The sequence below is a fragment of the Macrobrachium nipponense genome, chromosome 34 (assembly GCF_015104395.2).
Source record: "Macrobrachium nipponense isolate FS-2020 chromosome 34, ASM1510439v2, whole genome shotgun sequence".
Lineage (NCBI taxonomy): Eukaryota > Metazoa > Arthropoda > Malacostraca > Decapoda > Palaemonidae > Macrobrachium > Macrobrachium nipponense.
Genome location: NC_061095.1, coordinates 26,771,486 through 26,793,912, shown reverse-complemented (window position 1 = coordinate 26,793,912; position 22,427 = coordinate 26,771,486). Strand labels below are relative to the sequence as shown.

The following is a 22,427-nucleotide window of genomic DNA, read 5'->3' as shown; positions in this document are numbered from 1 at the left end:
AGAGCTAGCAGCAATCTTTCTGTTGCTGCAGTTCTTCGAAGGGAGTTTGACGAACAAGATCGTTCAAGTAAACTCCGCCAATACCACAGCACTCGCTTATTTGAAGAATCAGGGAGGAACACACTCCAGAACTTTGTTTCACCTGGCGAAGGAGATTCTGCTGTGGGCGAAAAGAAGAAAGGTTACGATCCTGACGAGGTTCATTGCAGGAGTGCAAAACGTCAGGGCCGACCTTCTCAGTCGTCGGGAACAAATCCTACCGACGGAATGGACCTTAAACAAAGACGTGTGTCGAGACCTTTGGAGGTTGTGGGGACGTCCTCTGGTCGACTTATTCGCGACGTCGAGGACCAAGAGGCTTCCTCTGTATTGCTCCCCGGTCCTAGATCCAGAAGCAATCGCTGTGGACGCGTTGCTATGGAATTGGACGGGCCTAGATCTGTACGCCTTCCCGCCATTCAAGATCATAGGCTTCAGACGGGACGAGGTTGACCCTTATCGCCCCGATGTGGCCAGCAAGAGAATGGTTCACAGAGGTCATGTCTTTCCTTGTAGACTTTCCAAGGACGTTGCCCTGGAGGAAAGATCTACTCAAACAGCCTCACTTCGAAAGGTATCACCAAAACCTCTCCGCTCTGGGTCTTACTGCGTTCAGACTATCGAAAAGTTGGCCAGAGCGAGAGGTTTTTCGAAAGCAGCTGCGAGAGCAATCGCAAATGCAAGACGTGCATCTACAAGAGCTGTATACCAATCGAAGTGGGCTTCCTTCAGGGCATGGTGTAAAAAGGAGGGAGTTTCCTCTTCCACGACCTCTGTGAACCAGATAGCCGATTTTCTGCTCTTTCTCAGGAATGTGCAGAAATTAGCAGTCCCTACCATCAAGGGATATAAGAGCATGTTGTCAGCGGTTTTTAGGCACAGAGGCCTGGACCTTTCTGACAACAAAGACATTCATGATCTCTTAAAATCTTTTGAGACTTCGAAGATTCCCCAAACGAGACCGCCTTCATGGAACCTTGACGTGGTTCTTAGGTTCTTAATGTCAAGTCCTTTTGAACCTCTTCAAGCAGTGTCTCTTCGAAACTTGACAAGGAAGGCTCTTTTCCTAACTTCTCTGGCGACGGCTAAGAGAGTTAGTGGGATTCAAAGGAGACAACGCTGTCTGCTCTTTGAGCCCAACTTTCTTGGCAAAGAATGAAAATCCTTCTAACCCTTGGCCGAAAAGCTTCGAGATCAAGGGTATGTCAAGTCTGGTGGGCCAAGAACCAGAGAGAGCCCTGTGCCCTGTCAGGGCTCTCAAGTTCTATGTGCATAGAACAAAAGAGGTAAGAGGTCCCTCAGGTAATCTCTGGTGCTCTGTGAAGAGACCAGAGTTACCTTTATCTAAGAATGCTGTTGCTTTCTTTCTGAGGGACGTCATTAAAGAGGCTCATTCATCTTGCCAGAAGACTGATTTGAGCCTCTTACGAGTGAAAGCTCACGAAGTTAGAGCTGTCGCTACCTCTCTTGCCTTCCAAAAGAATATGTCAATCAAGGACATTCTTGATGGCACCTTTTGGAGGAGCAACTCTGTCTTCGCCTCACATTACCTAAGGGATGTGAGAACGATTTATGACGACTGTAATTCTCTTGGGCCATACGTTTCTGCAGACACAGTCTTGGGGGCTGGAGGTAGCTCTTTCCCTATTTCCCTAGTTAGGTTTAGGTTAGTTTTTATTGTTGTGTTTTTAGGTTGTGGTGAGTCTTGTGTGAAGATCTCCCATCCCTTAGTTTAGTATTCAAGGGGTCTTTGGATAGTTGGTCAGGTGGTGGTCAGTTGCTTCGTTGCCCTCATATGTATGGCTCGATGGTCTTGTCACGTTGAGGTCACTTCCCCGTTGACAGATCATCCAGAGCGCACCAGCACTACAGGTCTTCACCTGGCTGGCAACTCTGATTAAGCAAAAGCAGGCTTAAGTGACAGTAATCACAGAGTCTACTTTGCTAACAGGTGAGGAACCAAGATATACATCATCTACTTAATTTAAGTTTCCTATAAATCCTATTCTGTCTCTTCCCACCATCCAAAGGTGGGATTCAGCTATATATATATATCTGTCAGGTAAGTGGCATGAACAAAATGTTATTGTTATAATACAATTAAGTTTGTTCATACTTACCTGGCAGATATATATAATTAAAGTGCCCACCCTCCTCCCCTCAGGAGACAGGGGCATTAATAAAATATGAATAGAAAATGGGAATGGTTCCTGATATCCGCCTCCCAGCGGCGGGAATGGGTACTACCACCTGGCCGCCCACTGCGTGTGCCGCGAGTTTTGAAATTCTGTCGGACTTCAGAAAATACAGCTATATATATATCTGCCAGGTAAGTATGAACAAACTTAATTGTATTATAACAATAACATATTTTCCTGTATGCCTTGCTTTCTAAGATGAAGTTTTATTCTGATGAGGGATAGTGAGAGATAATGTTACCCTTATTGAAAGGGGGCCTTCTCTTGCCATCAGTGCAAGTCTTTGTTGTAGGTAAGTATGTGCATAAAGCTATGTAAGGCAATGGTTTGTATGCAATTAACATGTTGATGTTAAACTTTCATGTGTACTTACACTGATTCCATTTATTAAAAGATTTTTATTTCTTTCTTTTTTTTTTGCATTGCTCATTTGGGTTAGTGATATTAGTGCACTTACATGTGGTGTACTGTAGGGATTGCAGAAAGCCCATTTGGGATAGTGATGTGTGTGCCTCATGTGGTGCATTGTAGGGGTTGCAAAAGGCCCCTCTGGGATACTGATGTTTAGTGTGCCTCATGTGGTGCACTTTAATGATTACAAAAGGACCGTGTGGGTTAGTGATGTTTGTGTCTCAAATTGTGCAGTGTAGATACTTCAAGTGTGTTTGCAAGCTTCCCTAGTTCCTTTTCCTGCAGTCATTTTTTGGAAATTTACATTCACCTTCAATCTTGCTGTCCAGCCTCTTAATATTACTTCCAAGTGCAATTGTGGGGTTTGCTGTAAGTTTCACTAGATCCTTTTACTCCAAAGCTGCTTCAAATCACTGTTTTTAGTGATAAGTTCTAAAAGGCTGAAAGTGTCCAAGTGCTTGATTGAACACTGATTCATTCAGTTCTGTTATCTAATTTTCTTTACTCCAGTAATTATAAAATGAGAATATGTATACTGCTGCATTTACATCAAGGTTTATTAACCAACTTCATGAACCCTTTACTATAAGAAGAGATGAACATTCTTAACATAAGAGTTTGGCTGGAAAGGAATTTGTTGTTTGTGCAACGTAGTCTAATATTAAAGAGAGAATTGTATACAACTGATGCACTAAAGGTTTACCTTAAAATTCCCTGTCTAATACAATCAATTTTTGAAACGCTTATAACGAAGATACCTAGACCACTGGTTGTCTGGGCAAAATCCTGAGAGAAGTTACTTCAGGACAGAAACGGAAATTGAGTGAAAAGGTTTGAAAGGCTTTTAATCTATTTGTATTTTTCATAGCTAACAAAGATTGTACCCCAGCAAAATATCAGTCTTTCTTCTACCACATTACCACATTGGAGACCAGAGTTTCGCTTTGCTCTCCTTTTCCAAGCCGGTTTTTTAATCATAGCCTGTGCTTTTTTATTTTTATTCAGGACTGAAGTTCCGTGGACGTCAACATTTTTAGTCAAGCCTTTGTTTGCTGTGTTGACCTTCTTTTGGATAGATGTTTTTTGCTGTAGATACGACTTTTTATGGGATTGTGGATAGTAAGATGGTACAGTAAAAGGATTGCAAGGAGGTTTGCATCTACAGGCTGAAGGGATGCTTCAAAGACCCTTAAGTAATGCCTACATTGCACAGCACAAGATGCACTGATGGCACTACCTCCCATTGGGATGGAATGTCCTAAAGGGTAATCCACAGAAAAGTCAAAGCCATGTGAAGGATAATACTGGTCATAAGTGTACACAAAACAATCAAAGTATGCCTCTCATTAGTTTTTTATTATCAGTTTAGTCCTGCTGGATGTTTGTAGTCGTACTATATAACCTACCCCCCATCAGGTTCAGGGAAAGGTAACTCTTCCTGGGAGGTGTAGACAGAAGTCTAAGCATTTAGAGGTGAGGTTGGTCATTGCAGTCCTAGTCATGTTTATTGTAAGTTTGGCACAACATGAGCAATTTAAGGAAAATAACATCTGGGTCCTTTAGGTCAGAAGACAGCTAGTGAGAAAAATCCTGATGAGCAGAATTGATGCTCTGTCCAGTGAATGTATCTTCCTTTTGGTTATAATCCCTTTTGCCAGTGACTGCTGGATAGGAACTAAAACAGTAACCTCTTTCTTATGTTAACACAGTGTAATATGCAGTGAAAGTGCTTTTTCTGTAGCAGCACTAGATGGGACAATGTTAGTATGACCAGAACAGATGTACAGTGTTGTAAGAACAGCAGCTTTTCAAAAGAAATGATGGAATCGGAATTTGCAAGTATAGTAGGTGCTGCTGGTATAATTAGTGTAAAAAATTCAGTTTGCAGCTGAACTCAACAGAATAGCATGAGTTAGACCCAGGCAAACAGTAACCATCGGCATAGGCACAGTAGTAGTAGTGGGCAATGGAGCAGCCATCATTGCACCAGGCACAGCAGAGGAAGTAGGCAGTCCAGTAGTAGTCAGTGTCATAGGTCGAGCAGCAGCAGTTATAGGACTCCCAGCAGACACAAAATGCATACCAAGACAACAGCAATAACCTGGCAAAGATGACCCGACATCAAAGCAAACCAGACATAATGCTTGCATATATCTCATACGTACATTAGCATGACAGTTGTGGGGGAGGGAGTGTTAGTTACTGCCCACTGATAAGTCATAAGTGCACATGCGTGAGCAGCTGCTCATAGCTACTCTGCTTCATCTGTGCAAAGTAAGAATACACTTCTGGAGATATGGACCACAATGTCTTTAAGTGATGGATGGTCTTTGATGAAAAATATGGAATCACAAGTCATAACAAATTCTTTATAAAGTCTTCATTTTTACATTTTTAGGTACAAGATGCCCAGGCGGTGATGCGAATTTACACCATACATAAAAAGGAATGGGATAAGATGAAGAAAAAAGTTTATCAGAAACCAAGCAAGAAACAGAAAACTCATCACAGTGGATAAGTCTTCCAAAATTAAGTCTCGTACACAATTTTTATGAGGTTCTTAGAGATATAATTCAAGTTTCCAGGATTGTAAACTAATTTATCAGAATAAAACCAGTTACTTCATACTTGAAAAAATTTTATTACAATATTTGTTTTGAAATATTTTGCCTATTTTGAAATAATGCAACAGGTTATGTTGATACATTTTGTTATTTTTGCTCTTTCTTTCTGCATAGTTATTCCTACACAGTTATGCTACATAGTTGTCAACAACTTGTTGTAGCCTATGATAATTTCGCTTTAATTCCCTCTAAGCCAGTTCTGACATCTATGGTATCAGCTGTAGGTTACCCAGTCAAATATCACATCTAAAAGCCATACAATGAAGGGTAGCTACTTGTTCTCTGGTGACACGTTTGTTGATATCCCTATCAATTCTTGCAAATGATTCATGTCCCTATCAATTCTTGTGAATAATTTAAATATTACTCTAATAACATTGTAGTGATAAAATAAAGTGAAGAAATAAGTCCCAAAAAAGGGTAATGCATGTAAAGTGAAGAAATATCAGTCCCCAAAAAGGGTACTCTGCACTGTGGGCATTTCTAAATGTCGCATCCTTTCTTAATTTTCTGGTCAACCACTCACCCTCTCTCTTTTCAGTATAAAGCACTGAATGGTTGAAACTGCCACAGCTTAGCTTCATAACCAAATTTTAATTAACCCTTAAATGCCAAGCCGGTATTTCCGAAAGTTTCTCAGGTATGCCGGCGGCATTCGAGAGTGAGCGCCGAATTGGAAAAAAAGTTATTTTAAAAAAATCACAGCACGCTTAGTTTTCAAGATTAAGAGTTCATTTTTTTTTTTGCCCGAGTTTAGTATGCAACCATCAGAAATGAAAAAAAAAAAAAAAAAAAAATCATTATCATACAGTGGTCCCCCCGTATTCGCGGGGGATGCGTACCAGACCCCCCCGTGAATAGTTAGAATCTGCGAATGTTTGGAACCCCTATGAAAATGCTAAAAACAGCCTATTTTGTTAGTTAAAACTCAAGAAAAACCCACTAAAAATGTTCATACTTGGTTTTTTAAGTTTTATTACAAAAAGTGCATTTTATGATGAAATTCATCAAAAAAACCAGGAATTTGTGGATATTTATCATAGAACAAAATACCCTGCGGGGCCAATGCGCGAATTTTCCGCGAATAATGCAGGGAAACGTTCCCCAGAGAAATCCGCGAATGTGTGAGTCCGCGAATCTGGAGAACGCGAATACGGGGGGTCCACTGTACATAAATATTGGAATACTATATGCCAGCGCAAAAAAAAATGTCACATATAATTGTATACAAATTGCGCTGTGCACAAAACAGTTAAAGCTGATGAGATAATTGTTTTGTTGTTGTATTGTACACTAAATTGCAATGATTTTGGTATATAACAAATTTTAAAACGATCAAAGCAACACAGAGAAAATATTATCACAATATGATGCATGAATTCGTAACACGCTGACGTAAAAATTTTTTCAAAAATTAACCATAAATCGAAATATTGTGCGAGACTTCCTGTTTGTTGCAAAATGAAGGTAATTGATTGAATATTACTAGACTGTAAGTGTTGTAGCTTACAATTGCAGTTTTAGACCATTTCGGTCGAGTTAAATTTGACTGAAGGTCAAATTTTTTCTATTTATCGTGATTTATATGAAAATATTTCAAAACTGATAAAAGCTACAACCATGAGTTATTTTTAGTTGTATTCTACATGAAATTGCGCACATTTTCATATATAAAACTTTATGTAACAGCTAATAAAAACGGTGCAAACATTAGGACAATCGGACAAAAGAATTTCTGATTTTTCGGCAGTTACCGCATGGACATAAGGAAAAAGTTTTTTCAAAAATTCACCATAAATCGAAATATTGTGCTAGAGACTTCCAATTTGTTGCAAAATGAAGGTAAATGATTGAATATTACTAAAATGTAAGAGTTTTAGCTTACAACAATTGCATTTATCGCCATTTCGGTCGAGTCAAAGTTGACCGAAGGTTGAAATTTTGGCACTTATCGTTATTTATATTTAAATATTTCAAAACTGATAAAAAGCTACAAGCATGGGTTATTTTTTGTTGTATTCTACAAGGAAATTACACACATTTTCACATATAAAACTTTATGTAACGGCTAATATAAAACGGTGCAAACATTACGGCAATCGGACGAAAGAATTTCTGATTTTTTTGGCAGAGATACCACGCGATGTAAGGAAGTTTTTTTTTTTCTTTTTTTTTTTGTTTTTTTTTTTCAAAAATGCACCATAAATCGAAATATTGTGCTAGAGACTTCCAATTGTTGCAAAATTAAGGTAAATCATTGAACATTACTAGAATGTACGAGTTTTAGCTTACAATTTTTTTTTTTTACCATTTCAGTCAAGTCAAAGTTGACCGAAGGTTGAAATTTTGGCACATCATTATCTAAGTGAAAATATTTCAAAACTGATAAAAGCTACAACCATGGGTTGTTTTTTGTTGTGTTGCACATGAAATTGCGCATTTGTTCCGACACGGCATACAAACCTTCGGTCCTTTTACAATAGGAAGGTACTAGCGGCAGCTGGATAGGTCGTTGAGGAGGGATCCTGCCCCTTTCTCGATTTCTACGGGAATCGGGAGGACCACCAGCCGATATCGTTTGACGAATTCGGTGGGGGGTTTCGCAGAGTGCTTAGAATTCTACGGAATTTCTAGCGCACTCAGAGTGTTCGAGTTTTTTACGATCTCCAAACACTTAGGCGAGACCACAGTCCAAAGTGAGCGAGAATCCCCGATAATTGTTACACGATAATCGGGAACCTCACTTATGCTCGGAATTCCTGTAACTTCTAGCATTTGGAAGAAAGACTGCTGCTGAAGAAGAGTATCTCACAGTAGGCGATTAACCTGGAATAGAGAAGAACGGACGGGAACTTCCAGTTTGGCTTGAACTATCGTCTTCGGTATTCTGTTCACCATTGAAGCTTTCCTTTGGGAAAGACTTCTCCTTCACTCTCTTGACTAGAGAACGAAGGCGGTCGATCTCCAATCCTTATTCTCATTCCTCGAGAGGAAAGAATTTAGGATGGAGGTCGTGGTACAGAACCTACAAATATACTACGTATATTACCCTCGCGACATGATTCTTTTAACAGTTGAATTGTCCGGGGGGTAGGCGCATACCGTAGTTAACTCTACGGTTTGTGACCGAGACGAATTGTATCTTAATTGAACTGCAACTCGGGGTTGCCTGCAACCTCCCAGCAGTTATCAGTTTTGATTTTAGATACTTGGTATTGTCATGACAACACCAAATCAGCTTTTGTATTTACCGAAATCCGTTTCGTTTAAATATAATTGCTCGAGCGTATTCTTTATGCTCGATGGTTCTAGCCGAACGCATTCCTTCGTGGAATAATGGATTACCTGGCAACTCAGGATGACGAGTCACCGAGAGCTACTGCGTATTGAACTGCCTGATAGCGGCTCAGTATCAGATAGGTCTCAGAGATGCTCGGTCAGTTACGTCTCTCTCTCCCCTGGTTTGATTGACTACCGAACCGTATCTCTGCCCAACAATCATGGACTTAGGTCTCTGATTAACGGGGATTCTCGCAATAATGAAGGACCATCTACTGCTGTGACGCTCGATTTCATCGCCTTCGACATTGCGAGAATTTTCAACAGAGATATCTCTTGGACTCTTTCATTTCTTTCTGTTTACCGCACGGTAACAGAAGTCTGTACTAGTCTCCCGCTGCATCGCACCGCGATAATGCGAATGATTTTTGCAGACATCTGAGTTTGTCTTCAAAATATCTCGTATTCGTAGGTGTGCAATTATTCATTGCTCGCCCCGAATTAACAGATATGTCAGAAGACATCGCCTACTCTCCGACCTGACAGCTCTACTTCCAAATGTTCAGCCCATGAGAAGCAGTTCTTCAGGCAGTATTTCCCTGTCTTCATTACTGAAAAGCGCTCCGCTTTTATTGCAACTACGATCCTCACCGGACAGCAATGAATAGCGGTTAGCGTTCTCAGTCTTTGTAGCACAGGTTCAGAATCTTGAGAATCCTTCTCTCGGTTCAGCTGTGAAGACGTAGGTTGCATTTTCTGTACACCTTCGTCTTCAACGACACATAGTGTTGTTTCTCCTTAGCCGAGAATCAACTATACTATGAGATATCTTGCCATCAGGCGGGACCTCGAGGTTCTCTAAGAAGGCAATTGACTTTCGCCTGTTGGGCACATGCCTTAAGAGAGTCATCACCTTGCCTTCTGGCATCGGTGACGAACAAATTATTTGTTTAATCTCTTGGCATAACCCTTTTAAGGCGAAGGTCAACGTGACTTGCTCGGGTGCTTGGACAACTTGCCTCCTACCGAACGCAGTCAGTCGGCAGCTGTCAGAGCGCCCAAGTCTGTTACGAACTTCGCTGTGGACTTAGTTCGGTTGTTCCATAACAGTCTTTTCTTCGTCCTAACGGCTTGTCACAGTACCCATACCATCGACACCCACCATTGAGTGTCGGTGTCCTATCCACTACCGAGAAGAACAACTTCGCTGCAGACGGATAGACCAGTATGGGTACAGGACATCACCGAAGTCGAGAAGAGGGATAGGTCATACGACCATTCCCTTCTTTTCCTCTGAGGTATTTGCATGACTTTTCCTGCGAAGTCAAGCATCCAGGGGATGGGGATTCGTGACGCTCGATTTCGTACCGAATTCGTAGCGAAGACTCTGAACCCTTCGGTTCCTGACGATCGTTAGAGTCCTTCACAATCCCCTCCCTAATGGACTTCACCGCCTTCGATGCGAAGGAGATGCTGCTTTGTCCTGTGAAAGCGCGACCGCGCTTTCTGAAGAAACTCGACATCCCAGGCTGAGTGTTGAAGACTCTTCGTCAGCACCAAGATGACCTAGAAGTACACTCCCTCGAGTTACACAAGAACTTCTCCGTGGCGCAGGTACTGAAGGCAGGGGTCTGGTACAACCAGACCACTGGCACCTCCTTCTACCTTTTGGATATTGCCCACAGGTCCTTGGATCGTTTTCCTTGGGACCCGTGGTGGCTGCTCAACACGTTGTGTAGCTAACCCAGACCCTAGCAGGCTGAACAGCATCGAGTCCTGGTGTGACTGTAAGAATAGATATGTGAATGAGAGAGTGACTGGCTTCTCTTCATATCTTTTTCTCCCCCCTCTACCTGTGGGTAGAGGGATACGGTCATCACCTTGCTGGATAAGGACGAGATGCCGGTGAGCTACTCGACAGAGCCCCATCCTATCCCTTTCACTAGGGATGGGAGCGAATATCCACCACCTCCTCCTACAAGGGGGGGGAAGTGGATGCCAACAAGAGACAAACCATAACTTTATGTTGCCTCTTGCAAATAGGAACTTGTTCTTGTTTGCTGGTACGAAGAGATACGCTTGCCTCTCCTTAGTACTCGGTCCAGAGGTCTGACCATTGATCCTCCTGCGGTGCACACCCGATCAATCGGACAGAGGCTTGGATCCCTCCCTCGCTCTTACGACCAGGGAGGCATTCCAAGGTTGGGCAAACACCAGTCTGTTCACAAAAGACTCAGATTCCTCCCACGCAAGAAGTGAGTCTTCCTATTGTAAAAGGACCGAAGGTTTGTATGCCGTGTCGGAACAAATGACAATTTGTCCAAAATTGCATTTTTCCTAACTATACAAACCTGAGGTCCTTTTACACACAGTCCCACCTCATGCCACCCCTCACTCTGCAGTTTTTGCTTGGGCCAAAAGCAAAAGTGATTTGTTTACCTCGCGCGCGCCTGTCGGACAAGCAGTTAACTACCGAACCCCTTGTTCGAAAGCTTACGACCTATTCAGCTGCCGCTAGTACCTTCCTATTGTAAAAGGACCTCAGGTTTGTATAGTTAGGAAAAATGCAATTTTGGACAAATTGTCATATTTTCATATGTAAAATTTTATGTAATGGCTAATATAAAACTGTGCAAACTTCATTATAATCTGACAAAAGAATTTCTGATTTTTTTCGCAGTGTTACCGCACGGACATAAGGAGAAAGTTTTCTTCAAAAATTCACCATAAATCAAAATATTGTGCTTGAGACTTCCAATTTGTTGTAAAATGAAGTTAAATGATTGAATATTACTAGAATATAAGTGTTTTAGCTTACAATTCCGTTTTTCAACCATTTCGGTCAAGTCAAAGTTAACCGAAGATTGAAATTTTGGCGCTTATCGTGATTTATATGAAAATATCTCAAAACTGATAAAAGCTACAACCATGGGTTGTTTATTGTTGTATTCTACATGAAATTGCGCACATTTTCATATATAAAACTCCATGTAACGGCTAATATAAAATGGTGCAAAAATTATGTCAAAGTGACAAAATAATTTCTGAGATGTGTCGCTGATGCTTTTTAGTGCGAGAAGAAAGAAATTCGCGCATGCACGCCTGGGTAACACTTGTAAACAAAACAACAGCTTGATCCGTGCCCAGCATCCCTCAAGGTGCATGATTCAAAAGTTTTCGCCAAGTAGGCCTACAACTTTTATCTAAAATTTTTAAAAAAGGGATTTTGACATAGGAAAAATCTATTTCTGGGCGAGGAAGCAGTGTCGCCCAGTGAAATAGGTTCCTTTAGCGCTATTTCTAAGGTAAAATATTGCTATAATACCAGAGAACTGCTAAATTGGACATGCCAGAATATTCTGGCTCGCTGACCTTTATTATAAGGTGTCGGTATGGTTCTGGGGCGAGTGAAAACCACTACCACGGGACCCTCTCCAATTAGCCTCTCCTACATCAAAAACCCTCAAGAAAAGGGGAGCCCCAACAGACAATTTTCGTCAATGTTTAATACGTCCAACAGGTGTTTAAGGGTTAATCAAATCATACAAGCCATCTTACAGTTTATTTGTAAGAAACCATTTATCATAACTAGGATTTACAAAATCATTTTTAAACAATAATCATGAAAAACTGATATGAGGTATACATAAATCAGTATAAAATGAAATAAGAAGGACTTAATCCTACAGGAAAGTTTAAGATTATCTCTGATACACTTGTCATAGTAGATCAGTACGTTACCCAATTGAAACTAAAAGAACAAAAATACAACTTGTTACAAAATGTATCTGCATTTAGAGAGAGGAAAAAAAAAAAAAAAAAAAAAAAAAAAAAAAAAGGTTACAATTACACCCCCCCCCCCACAAATGTCCCTAACAAACTATGTAGTACATGACTTCTGTATTAAGAAAAAGTAATGCCCATCCATAACAAACTACATATATGCCCTGTAAGAAAAGTTCTGTCCATAAAAAAAAATATATTGTCTACAAACATATAGGGTTCCTGTATCAAGAAAAAGTAATGTCAATATGAAAGGTAATGTCCATAACAAACTACATTAAGCTTCCTTCATTAATTAAAGATAATGTCCATAACAAATTATGTACATCCTTCCCGTATTTATGGAAAAAAAAAAAAAAAATTCCTTGAATCCAATTCAAGAAAAAAAAATGCTTTTGCAATTTTAAATAACTTCATTCACTTTATTACTAAACTAAAACATTTTAGTTGTGTTTATACACTCTTATACTTCTAGCGTTTATACATTCTTATACTTCTAGTCTATCATCATCTCTCACAAGAAAAAGTTTCTGCAAGTAACAACCACATACAATCCATTGGCCTCTGCATAAACAAGGAAAATTAACAAATAGAAAAGATGATATTAACATGCTAAATTTACCCACATACACAATGAAAATTAACAAATAGAACAAATAGATGAGATAATATTAACATGCTAAATTTACCAATATATAAAACTACAAGTTCTATGGTAATATTTTTTTTAGGTACAGACCAACGCCTTTTATGTGGAGTCTTCAGTGTGAATGTGTCAACCAGCCATGAACTTTGAACAAGGATATGGCCTGATGAACTTTGAAACAACGGTATGGCTGGTAAAGGACTGGAAGCATGCAGATAGAAAAATTCGAGGATCCAGCATCCTTTGTAGGGTATACACCCCAGATGATATTGGTGAACATCTACTGCCCTTCCTCCTACATTTCCCAACACTTACCTACTTAGGAAAAGACCAATCAGCATATTCTAAAAAAGGAGAATTAATGCATGATTTTCCCCTAAACAATAAACAATGCTTATTTGGGCCTACCAAAGAAGGAGACACGGAGTAACCACAAGGTTGATCAAGTTTCCCACACTAGCATTGCTTGTTTCATGTCCAGTAAGAAGAGCAGGACAACAAATACCAAAAAAAAACCCCACAGAAATAAAAGTAAAAACAAAAACGTAGAGAGCTACTCATCCAAGTCGGTGAGTGGAGTAGAGTGGGATATTCCCCAACCCCTTCTACACCATGGCATGGCCTCGTTCCAATATTCACAGCCAGTTCATGCATAAGCACAGAACACCCTCTCCGTGAAGGCAATGGTTTGTACCTTGTAGGAACAAATACAATTTTCACTGCATAAAAAGGGTGAAAAATTAAATTGTGCATAAGATGTGAATTATTTTCCACGGGTGTGTATGTGAGAATGGCAGAAATCATGTAAACAGATTACCTGGTCTTTTACATCAGTGTGCCGAGTTTTGTTAGCATGAATAGTCAAAACAGAGGGCACAGACCCGTAGTGAAGGAGAATGATTTAATATGGATGGGAAAGGGATGAAATGCAGACATCTTTAACAAGGGTGAGAAACGGACGACATGCAAACTTTTCTGATCTTCCACCATCAAAAGTAACAAGTGTCAATTACAGGTAAACAACAATGAAAAACCACTACTAACAACGTACAGTACTAGCCTGGTTGAAGAATACATTTGATAGGAAAGGTAAACTACAAACGGCAAAAAAAAAAAAAAAAACTTTACACCTTCAGCACATATATTATCATCACAGCTCATACAGTTGTCTCCACCACCAGTCACAAAATCATCATCTGATGATAGTTTGAGAACTGAGCTGTAGATGCAGTCCCACCTCTAGCCTTTTAATTGTGTATGCCACTGAATTTTGCATCCCTTACTGACACTGATTTATGGTTAAAAAGTTTTTAAACATTGAGTTACACTGGGAATACAAAAGAAAGGACATACACAAAGACCTGGACCAGAGTAAAAGTCCGTATGACCAAAAGGAAATCAACAATTCAAATCTAATGACATAAAGGGAAAGTCTGATGTCAATACTTTAATGGTGATGATGGACATTTTAAAATGCTGATGATAAGATTAACAAATGCAAAATAAGAAAATATTCACATCACATTTTTGCTTTGTGGGTTTGGTTAAACTCTCTTATAACAATATTAACATATCAATTAGTGTTGGAGACTGTTTGGCAATTAGCTGGAGCTTATTCCTGTTCCTGAATATCATCCAAAATTACATCCAGCACTGCATATAAAATAATCACTAAAGGAATTGTTAATTTTAAAAGAAATGCACTGGTATAATGTTAAAAGTTATGTAAAATTAATCTGGTTTATAATTAGTATGGGAACATCTGACACTTGTCTCTAGTGACAGAAAAGCTTTAGCCTGATAAGATGGAAAAAGAACAGTCACACTCCCTGATAAACTGAATTGTTCCAGCCACAGTACAAGAATTTCTAGATGAAGAGTCTAGTTAAAGGGATATTCTTATGGGCCGGAAGGATTGTCTTTTATAGTGATCATGTTTGGACTATATTTATTAAATTACGGTTTCTTAAAACTATGAGTTAACTGAATTTGAAGAAAATCTTCCTTCTCAAACGTGAATATTGTAGGAAGTCCTAAATGGTAATATATAACATTCAGTAAACAAATCAACTAGTCAAGTTGGGGCATATATGATTCTCTATTAAAAGCAGTTATCAAATTTAAGGCTATCAAATGAATGGTTAGCTAAACATTCCCAACTTATTATAGACTAAGCACTCAATACAAGGTATTCTTAGAAGACTATATCACATAAAACTGGGTTGCAGTTCATTATTACCATAAAAGAAATATATGCACAATACTGAATGACTTACTATGATCCACATGACTTACTCAGTATCAGAAGGCTTTAACATTAAAATACAAAAATAAACCTAACATTTCAAGGATGTATATGAGTAGAGAAGGCAAGAAAGGAAAATTGTCACGCTGATAATCTGAGGTCATTTCATAAACTTCACACATCTTTTTCAAAGGAACTATCTCGTTCCCACTAATGCAATGAAGAAATGCTTTAGGTTAATTATACTAAAAAAATACATCTACACGACTACTTTAACAAGTTCTGCCTAATTGTATTTGTACCAAGTTGAATTATAGAGTTATATCAGTTTTACTAGGTAGATATATATTTTAAGTACCTACAACAAAACTGCACTAACAGAAAACAAATACACCCCAGGAAGATTTTAAAAAATCACCATAGCTGTGCTAATGCTAACATGACCATCCACTTTCAGTATATATACATGCAAATCTGCCTTCTCTGATCATAGTTGAATACCTTGAGAAAGATTGTACTATAAAGAAATAAAAAACCTATAGTACATCAAAATCAGTAATGTAAGATCTTACAGATTCTCCCAGTAAATGGGCATTAGCTACAGTGCGTCATGCAAGGCACACTGTGGGCAGTACAAGTTTCTTTGCATCAGGTCTTATAAATGTGACTCAATAACCTAACCTACAAATGTGTACACTGTCTTAAACTACAATGTAATGCCAAACTTGAAATCATGTACCAACACAATTTAAACAAGATTTTTTCCTCTTATTTCATGAAATAGTACTACATCCACAATCTAAAACATATTTCTGTTAATACAGCTATAAAATAAAGCTTTCACAAATTCTATCCTAATATACAGTAGAGTACTGTATTTGATTACATAACAGTAATCAATATATTCCTAAATATAGGACTGTACTTTGTACAAAACTCATAGCCATTCATTCATGCTGTAATGATTAAATCCTGTTTTTTGACTGATCAACTGCTTCTTGAAATAACTGTTATGATTACATATCAGTGGTAATTAAAAATTTCCATTTATAAAAACTACACAAGTTTTCTTATTACATTGGGTGACTGAGCAAATGTAGGTTTTGAGTAATCTAATACATAGTAGTACAGTGCTATACTTGACATGTTACAAAGATAACTTTGGTAAAAATGTGAATTAATCCTTTAATAACACACTAAAGTAAAAATTTGTTTTCAGAAAGTTAACTATACCATACTAACGTGCACATTTTCCACGGATTTCCTGCAAAACTAATTTTTTGGTCGTTGTGGTAAAAATATTATTTTTAATAATGCATTCCTATCTGTATATAGTATTGCATACAGAAAATAAAAATTTCAGTGTCACATGCAAGTAACACAAGAGGTAAGCTTCTCTTACTCACTGATCAACACTCAGTTCTCCATTCTGGGGCTTCTGCTAGCTCTCGGGCACTTATTTCTTCGACAGATCCTTCACCCACTACAGGACCTATGAAAATAAGATTAATTGCTAATGAACCTGAATGACTCAAAACTGCCAGCATATATCTTTAAAAGACAAAAAGAGGAAGGTATCTTGCAAATCTTCATACATGGTTAAAGTACAAGTTATCCAGTCAAACAAACAATGTTATTAGAGCTTTCAATGAAAAATAGAGTACAACTAATCTTCTTGAAATCCTGATTTCACCAGTTTCAAGATATTTCAACAACATTAGACAAACTGGAAGTGTACATAAAAAAAAATAATAGCAATGGCAATGTGGAATTAATATCATACTGTACTCGGTTTTTTCCATCTGTTCACCCGCCTGTGGTGTTTGCGTATGGTAACACTGCGTCCCAGGCTTTAGATACATAGTTACATTCAGCTTACATTCAACAATAATAACAATATCCTATTTCGAATATTAACGGTGTAATTTGCATACAGTAAATTATTAAAACACTTTTCAGTTGCAAATGTTCACCCAGATATCCTTTTACTTACCTAAACCTTACACATAGTGTAACTATCTAAAGCCCGGAGCAGTGTTACCATACGCAAACACAACAAGTGGGTGGACAGATGAAAAAATGACAATTTGTCCAAAATTGCATTTTTCTTAACTATGCAAATCTGAGGTCCTTTTACAATAGGAAGGTAACTAGCGGCAGCTGGGTAAACTTCGAACAAGGGAGTTCGGTAGTTAACTGCTTGTCCGACAGTGAGCGCGCCGCGTGACTGGGAGGTGAAGAATCCCTTTTGCTTTAGGCCCAGGCAAAAAATGCAGAGTGAGGGGTGGCATGAGGTAGGACGATATGTAAAAGGACCTCAGGTTAGGAAAAATACAATTTTAGACAAATTGTCATTTGTTCCGGTACGATATACAAACCTTTCGGTCCTTTTACAATAGGAAGACTCACTTCTTGGTGGTAGGAATCTGAGTCTTTTGAGAACAGACTGGTGTTCGCCCAACCTTGGATTGCCTCCCTCGTTGTAAGAGTGAGGGAGGTATCCTAGCCTCTGCCCAATTGATCGGGGTATATACCACAGGATCAATGGTCAGACCTCTGGACCCAAGTACAGGCAGTCCCCGGGTTACGACGGGGGTTCCGTTCTTAAGACGCGTCGTAACCCAAAAATCGTCGTAAGCCGGAACGACGTTCTTGAAAACATGTCCACAGGGAAAATTTTACTAATTTGCAATTTTTCTTAGGGCCGTATCTCTAAAATTATCACTTATTTACTTTTTTCATGTGCAACACTGTGTATTCACAAATTACTGTATATTTTCATTAAAATACAAGAGAGAGAGAGAGTAGAGAGACGAGAGAGACGAGAGAGAGAGAAGAGAGAGAGAGAGTAGAGAGAGAGAGAGAGAGAGACATATAACCATTAAATTCGTTGACCATTGTATGGCATTGTTAAGCTCCGAGTGTCACTGGAGTTATGAGGTAAGGAAATTGATACAGAAAAAGACGAAGGGAAGAATTTTCTTTTGAAATTAGTTATCGTATTATTACTCCTTCTATTATTATTTGAAAATATAATAAACACATGCATCTACCATAAAAATTCTCTCATCTCAGTAAGAAAGAGGAATTATCCTTACAAGTGAAATGGAAAGGTCATTTTCATCTCTTTAAAATACGACCATTATGAATTTTGTAATTAAAGTTTTATTATTATTATTATTATTATTAACTGAAATTATCAATAAAACATTTTACAAACTAGTACCATAAAAATTCTTTCATCTCGGTGAGAGAGAGAGAGAGAGTGTTCATCTCTCTCTGTTCTCTCAAAAAATACTTATAATAACGCTTCCAGCGAAAGAGAGGGAGGGAGTTACCACTATGACACATTATTATCTTGTGTGGCAAAAGAGAGAGAGAGAGAGAGAGAGTTAACCTTAATTAAAAGTGACATGGATAGATTAGTACGTATTGTATTTCTTTAAAATACTATCACATATGAATTTTGTAATTACAGTTATTATTATTATTATTTGAAAGTATTAAAAAACAAAAAAAAATAGTACAAGTACATAAAAAAAAATCTTTGTCTCAGTAAATGAGAGAGAGAGAGAGAGAGAGAGAGAGAGAGAGAGAGAGAGAGAGAGAGAGAGAGAGAGAGAGAGAGAGAGAGGGAAATTTCATGAACAGTGATTGCAACACTGCAGCTCTTCCCCCTCCTGGCTGTCACAGAACTTGATATATCCAACAGTCTTAGTACCTGGATCTCGAGAAAAGGTTACTGGAAGAAGACTGGGATTTCCTTCATCTTCCATAATTTTTTAAATATAAGCTAAAATCTTACTAATTCACTATGGTATTTTCTTAATGAATTGATATTATTGGCTGTATAAAAACTAATTATTAATATTTGAAAAGAGTAAAATCATTTATTTATCATACAAAAAAACATACATCTTTGTAGTAGTAGTAGTAGAGAGAGAGAGAGAGAAGAGATAGAGAGAGAGAGAGAGAGAGAGAGAGAGAGAGAGAGAGAGAGAATTATTATTTTTATTATGTGATATCATTTCAACTTATTAAACTTACTAATACAGTATTAATCAAAATTAATATTTGAAAATTAGTAAATCATTTTTGTATTATAAAAATGTATTTAGTCAAGAAAATAAACATCAAAATACACTAATTAGTGATTATTTTTGTCGGAAAATACAAAGAGAGAGAGAGAGAGAGAAACTATGGTTTTTATATCCAAGTCTAAGTAGAGTATAAATGGATTCTTTAAGTGAAATAATGTTTCAATGATATTTTGCTGTTTTGTATTAAAGGATATGTATACTGTTTGAGAACGCGTTTCTTATCTTTGACTATGGTTACCATACAGTTTAATAGCGTAAATTAATTTATGCGCCCTCCGCTCAGAAACTAGTTCTGCGTATGAGGTATCGTTAAAAGGCATAAAAAACCGTCGTAACCTTGGAATTTGCGTTGTAATCTAACCAGAAACTTAGTTTTGTTAATTATGTATACTGGAAACAAACAAGGATTTTTTCATTATTTGCGCTTTTGGACTGTTATAAACTGCGCATCCCAAGCTAATGTATTCATCTGCTCGGAAACTAGTTCCGCATATGGGGCGTCACTAAAAAAATTCAAAAAATACGACATAAAAAGTGTCGAAAATCATCATAACCTCAAAATTTTTGTTGTAATCTAACCAAAAACTTATTTTTATTAATATACTGTGCTAAACTATAAAGGATTCTTATCATAGGATGCATTTTTTAAAAGCGTCGTTAACTCGGAGCGTCGGAAGCGTCAGCGTCGTAACCTTGGAACAAGCGTCGTAACCCAGGGCGGATTTTTCAATGAATATTCAAGAAAAAGCGTCATAACCTCTGAACGTCGTAACCCGGGGACCGCCTGTACTAATAGAGAGAGGCAAGCATATCTCCCAAAACTAGCAAGCAAGAACTTGTTCCTGTTGCAAGAGGCAACATAAAGTTATGGTTTTGTCTCTTGTTGGCTTCCACTCCCCCCACCCCCCTGTTGGGGGAAGTGGTGGATATTCACTCCTATCCCTAATGAAAGGGATATTATGGGGCTCGGTCGAGTAGCTTACCTGCATCTCATCCTTCCAGCAGGGTGACGACCGTATCCCTCTGCCCACAGGTATAGGGGAGAAAAAGATGGGGGAGAGGAGCCAGTCACACACTCTTCACTCATCCATTCTACAGTCACACCAGGAATCGATGCTGTTCTGCCTGCTAGGGGCTGGGTTAGCTACACGTGTTGAGCAGCCACCACGGGTCCCAAGGAAAAAGTATCCAAGGACCTGTGGGCAATATCCCAAAGGTAGCAGGAGGTGAAGGTGGTCTGGTTGGCCCAGACCCCTGCCTTCAGTACCTGCGCCACGGAGAAGTTCTTGCGGAACGCGAAGGAAGGACCACTATCTCTGACTTCGTGGGCTCTCGGATGAAGGGTACGGATGTCGTCGCTACCATCAGCTTCGTACGCCCTCCTGATCACCTCATGCAGCCAGCAAGAAAGTGTGTTCCTGTAACTTCTTCGTCATCCCGGTGCTAACAAAGATGTGTCAACACTCAGACCTGAGGTGTCAAGTTTCTTCAGATAGCGCCGTCGCGCCCTCACAGGACAAAGCAGCATCTCCTTCTCATCGAAGGCGATGAAGTCCATTAGGGAGGGGATTGTGAAGAACTCGAACCGATCGGCCGGGACCGAAGGATTCTGAGTCTTTGCTACGAAGTTCGGTATGAAAATCGAGCGTCACAGATCCCCATCCCCTGGATGCTTGACTTCGCAGGAAAAGCCATGCAGTTCCCTCTTCGGTGATGTCCAGTACCCATACTGGTCTATCCTGTCTGCAGCGAAGTGTCTCGCATTCTCGAATCCCATTGCAGCGAAGTCTCTGGCGGTCTCGTATCCCCCTGCGGCAAAGTCTCTCTATCTTTGTAGTGGATAGGACACCGACACCCCATGGTGGGTGTCGATGGTATGGGTACTGGGACAGGCTAGTAGGACGAAGTAATGATTGATCTGGAACAACCGAACTAAGTCCATAGCGTAGCTCGTAACTGACTCCGGTGCTCTGACAGCTGCTGACTAACTGCGTTCGGTAGTGTGAGGCAAGTTGTCCAAGCATCCGAGCAAGTCACGTGACCTTCGCCTTTAAGGGGGCCGGCCGGCTAATGCCATTTTTTAAGGACAGGACTTTGATATTCATACCACTTAATAAGGTGACTTGGGACATATCCAAACCGCATATGATTTTCGCCTCAGACCTTCGGTTTTGTGACGCCGGGGCGATTTATCCCGAAAATAATTTTTCAAATTCTATCTCCTCCCTTGATATTTAATATTAAGACCTGGGATTACTACCATATATAGACCTGATGTAGACCTCCTATCGAATGGAGAGTTTTTTTTCTAAAAGTAATTTTTTTGCTAGATATGAATTTTTCAATATGGTAAAAAAATAAACCCTATAAATCAGGAGAAAAAAAATTATAAAAAAAAGACGAAACAAAAATAGGAAAAAAAGGGCTTTATTTGATTGTTCTATAATGTCTTTCTGAGTTATATACCAAATTCCAATGTTATAGCTTTAAAACTAAGTGAGAAGATAGATTTTGAAGGTCAATAAGTATAGTTTTGAGATACGGGCGTTTAAAGTTTTCCTTCGTATTTCTATAAAGACAATGTTAATAAATAATGATTATTATGAATGTATATTTCTTTTTTGTGTATTAATAAACCAAAACTATTTTATTTATCATAATTTAATCATAAATGATGAACCCTTTGCTCATATATCGCAGCCTGGGGCACTGCTTGAGGCAAGATGGGGCACTCCTTCCTACGCAATTCTCTCTCTCCCCTTCACTAACTCGGCTTATTACAGCGATTTTTCTTCGTCTGTATGTTAGCGAGATGTTTTCCTTGTCTTTTCCTCATTGGCATGATGAAATTCTTGCCGAAACATACATAAACATACGTAAAAGCAAGCGAATGTCAGAGGTGAACTGGAACGCGTAGACTACTTGAAGTCTGTGATCGCACTAAATCATGACTGGACTTGGTTGCTGAGCCTGAAGTCTTCTCGATTCGGGGAATGTCTACAGATGCCATTTCTCCCAATTGCTTTGACAATAATTATCAAAATTTATGATAATAGAAGAAATGTTGCATTTTCTTGTACGGATCAATGTTTTAGGCTTATT

The 22,427-nt window shown here is 38.9% G+C and overlaps 2 protein-coding genes across 2 annotated transcripts in view; one reads left to right on the top strand and one right to left on the bottom strand.

The window, feature by feature from the left end:
• Positions 1–5,273, top strand: part of LOC135208069 (RNA exonuclease 4-like) — a 38,875-nt gene extending 33,602 nt beyond the window's left edge. Inside the window, exon 4 of the mRNA XM_064240216.1 lies at positions 5,047–5,273. Within this exon, the coding sequence (XP_064096286.1) occupies positions 5,047–5,166 (120 nt within the window). The 3' untranslated portion in view covers positions 5,167–5,273. The remainder of the gene's footprint in view (positions 1–5,046) is intronic.
• Positions 5,274–12,098: 6,825 nt separating this feature from the next.
• LOC135207989 (putative helicase mov-10-B.1) overlaps positions 12,099–22,427 on the bottom strand; it is a 221,559-nt gene continuing 211,230 nt past the window's right edge. The window contains exon 23 of the mRNA XM_064240068.1: positions 12,099–16,717. Within this exon, the coding sequence (XP_064096138.1) occupies positions 16,635–16,717 (83 nt within the window). The 3' untranslated portion in view covers positions 12,099–16,634. The remainder of the gene's footprint in view (positions 16,718–22,427) is intronic.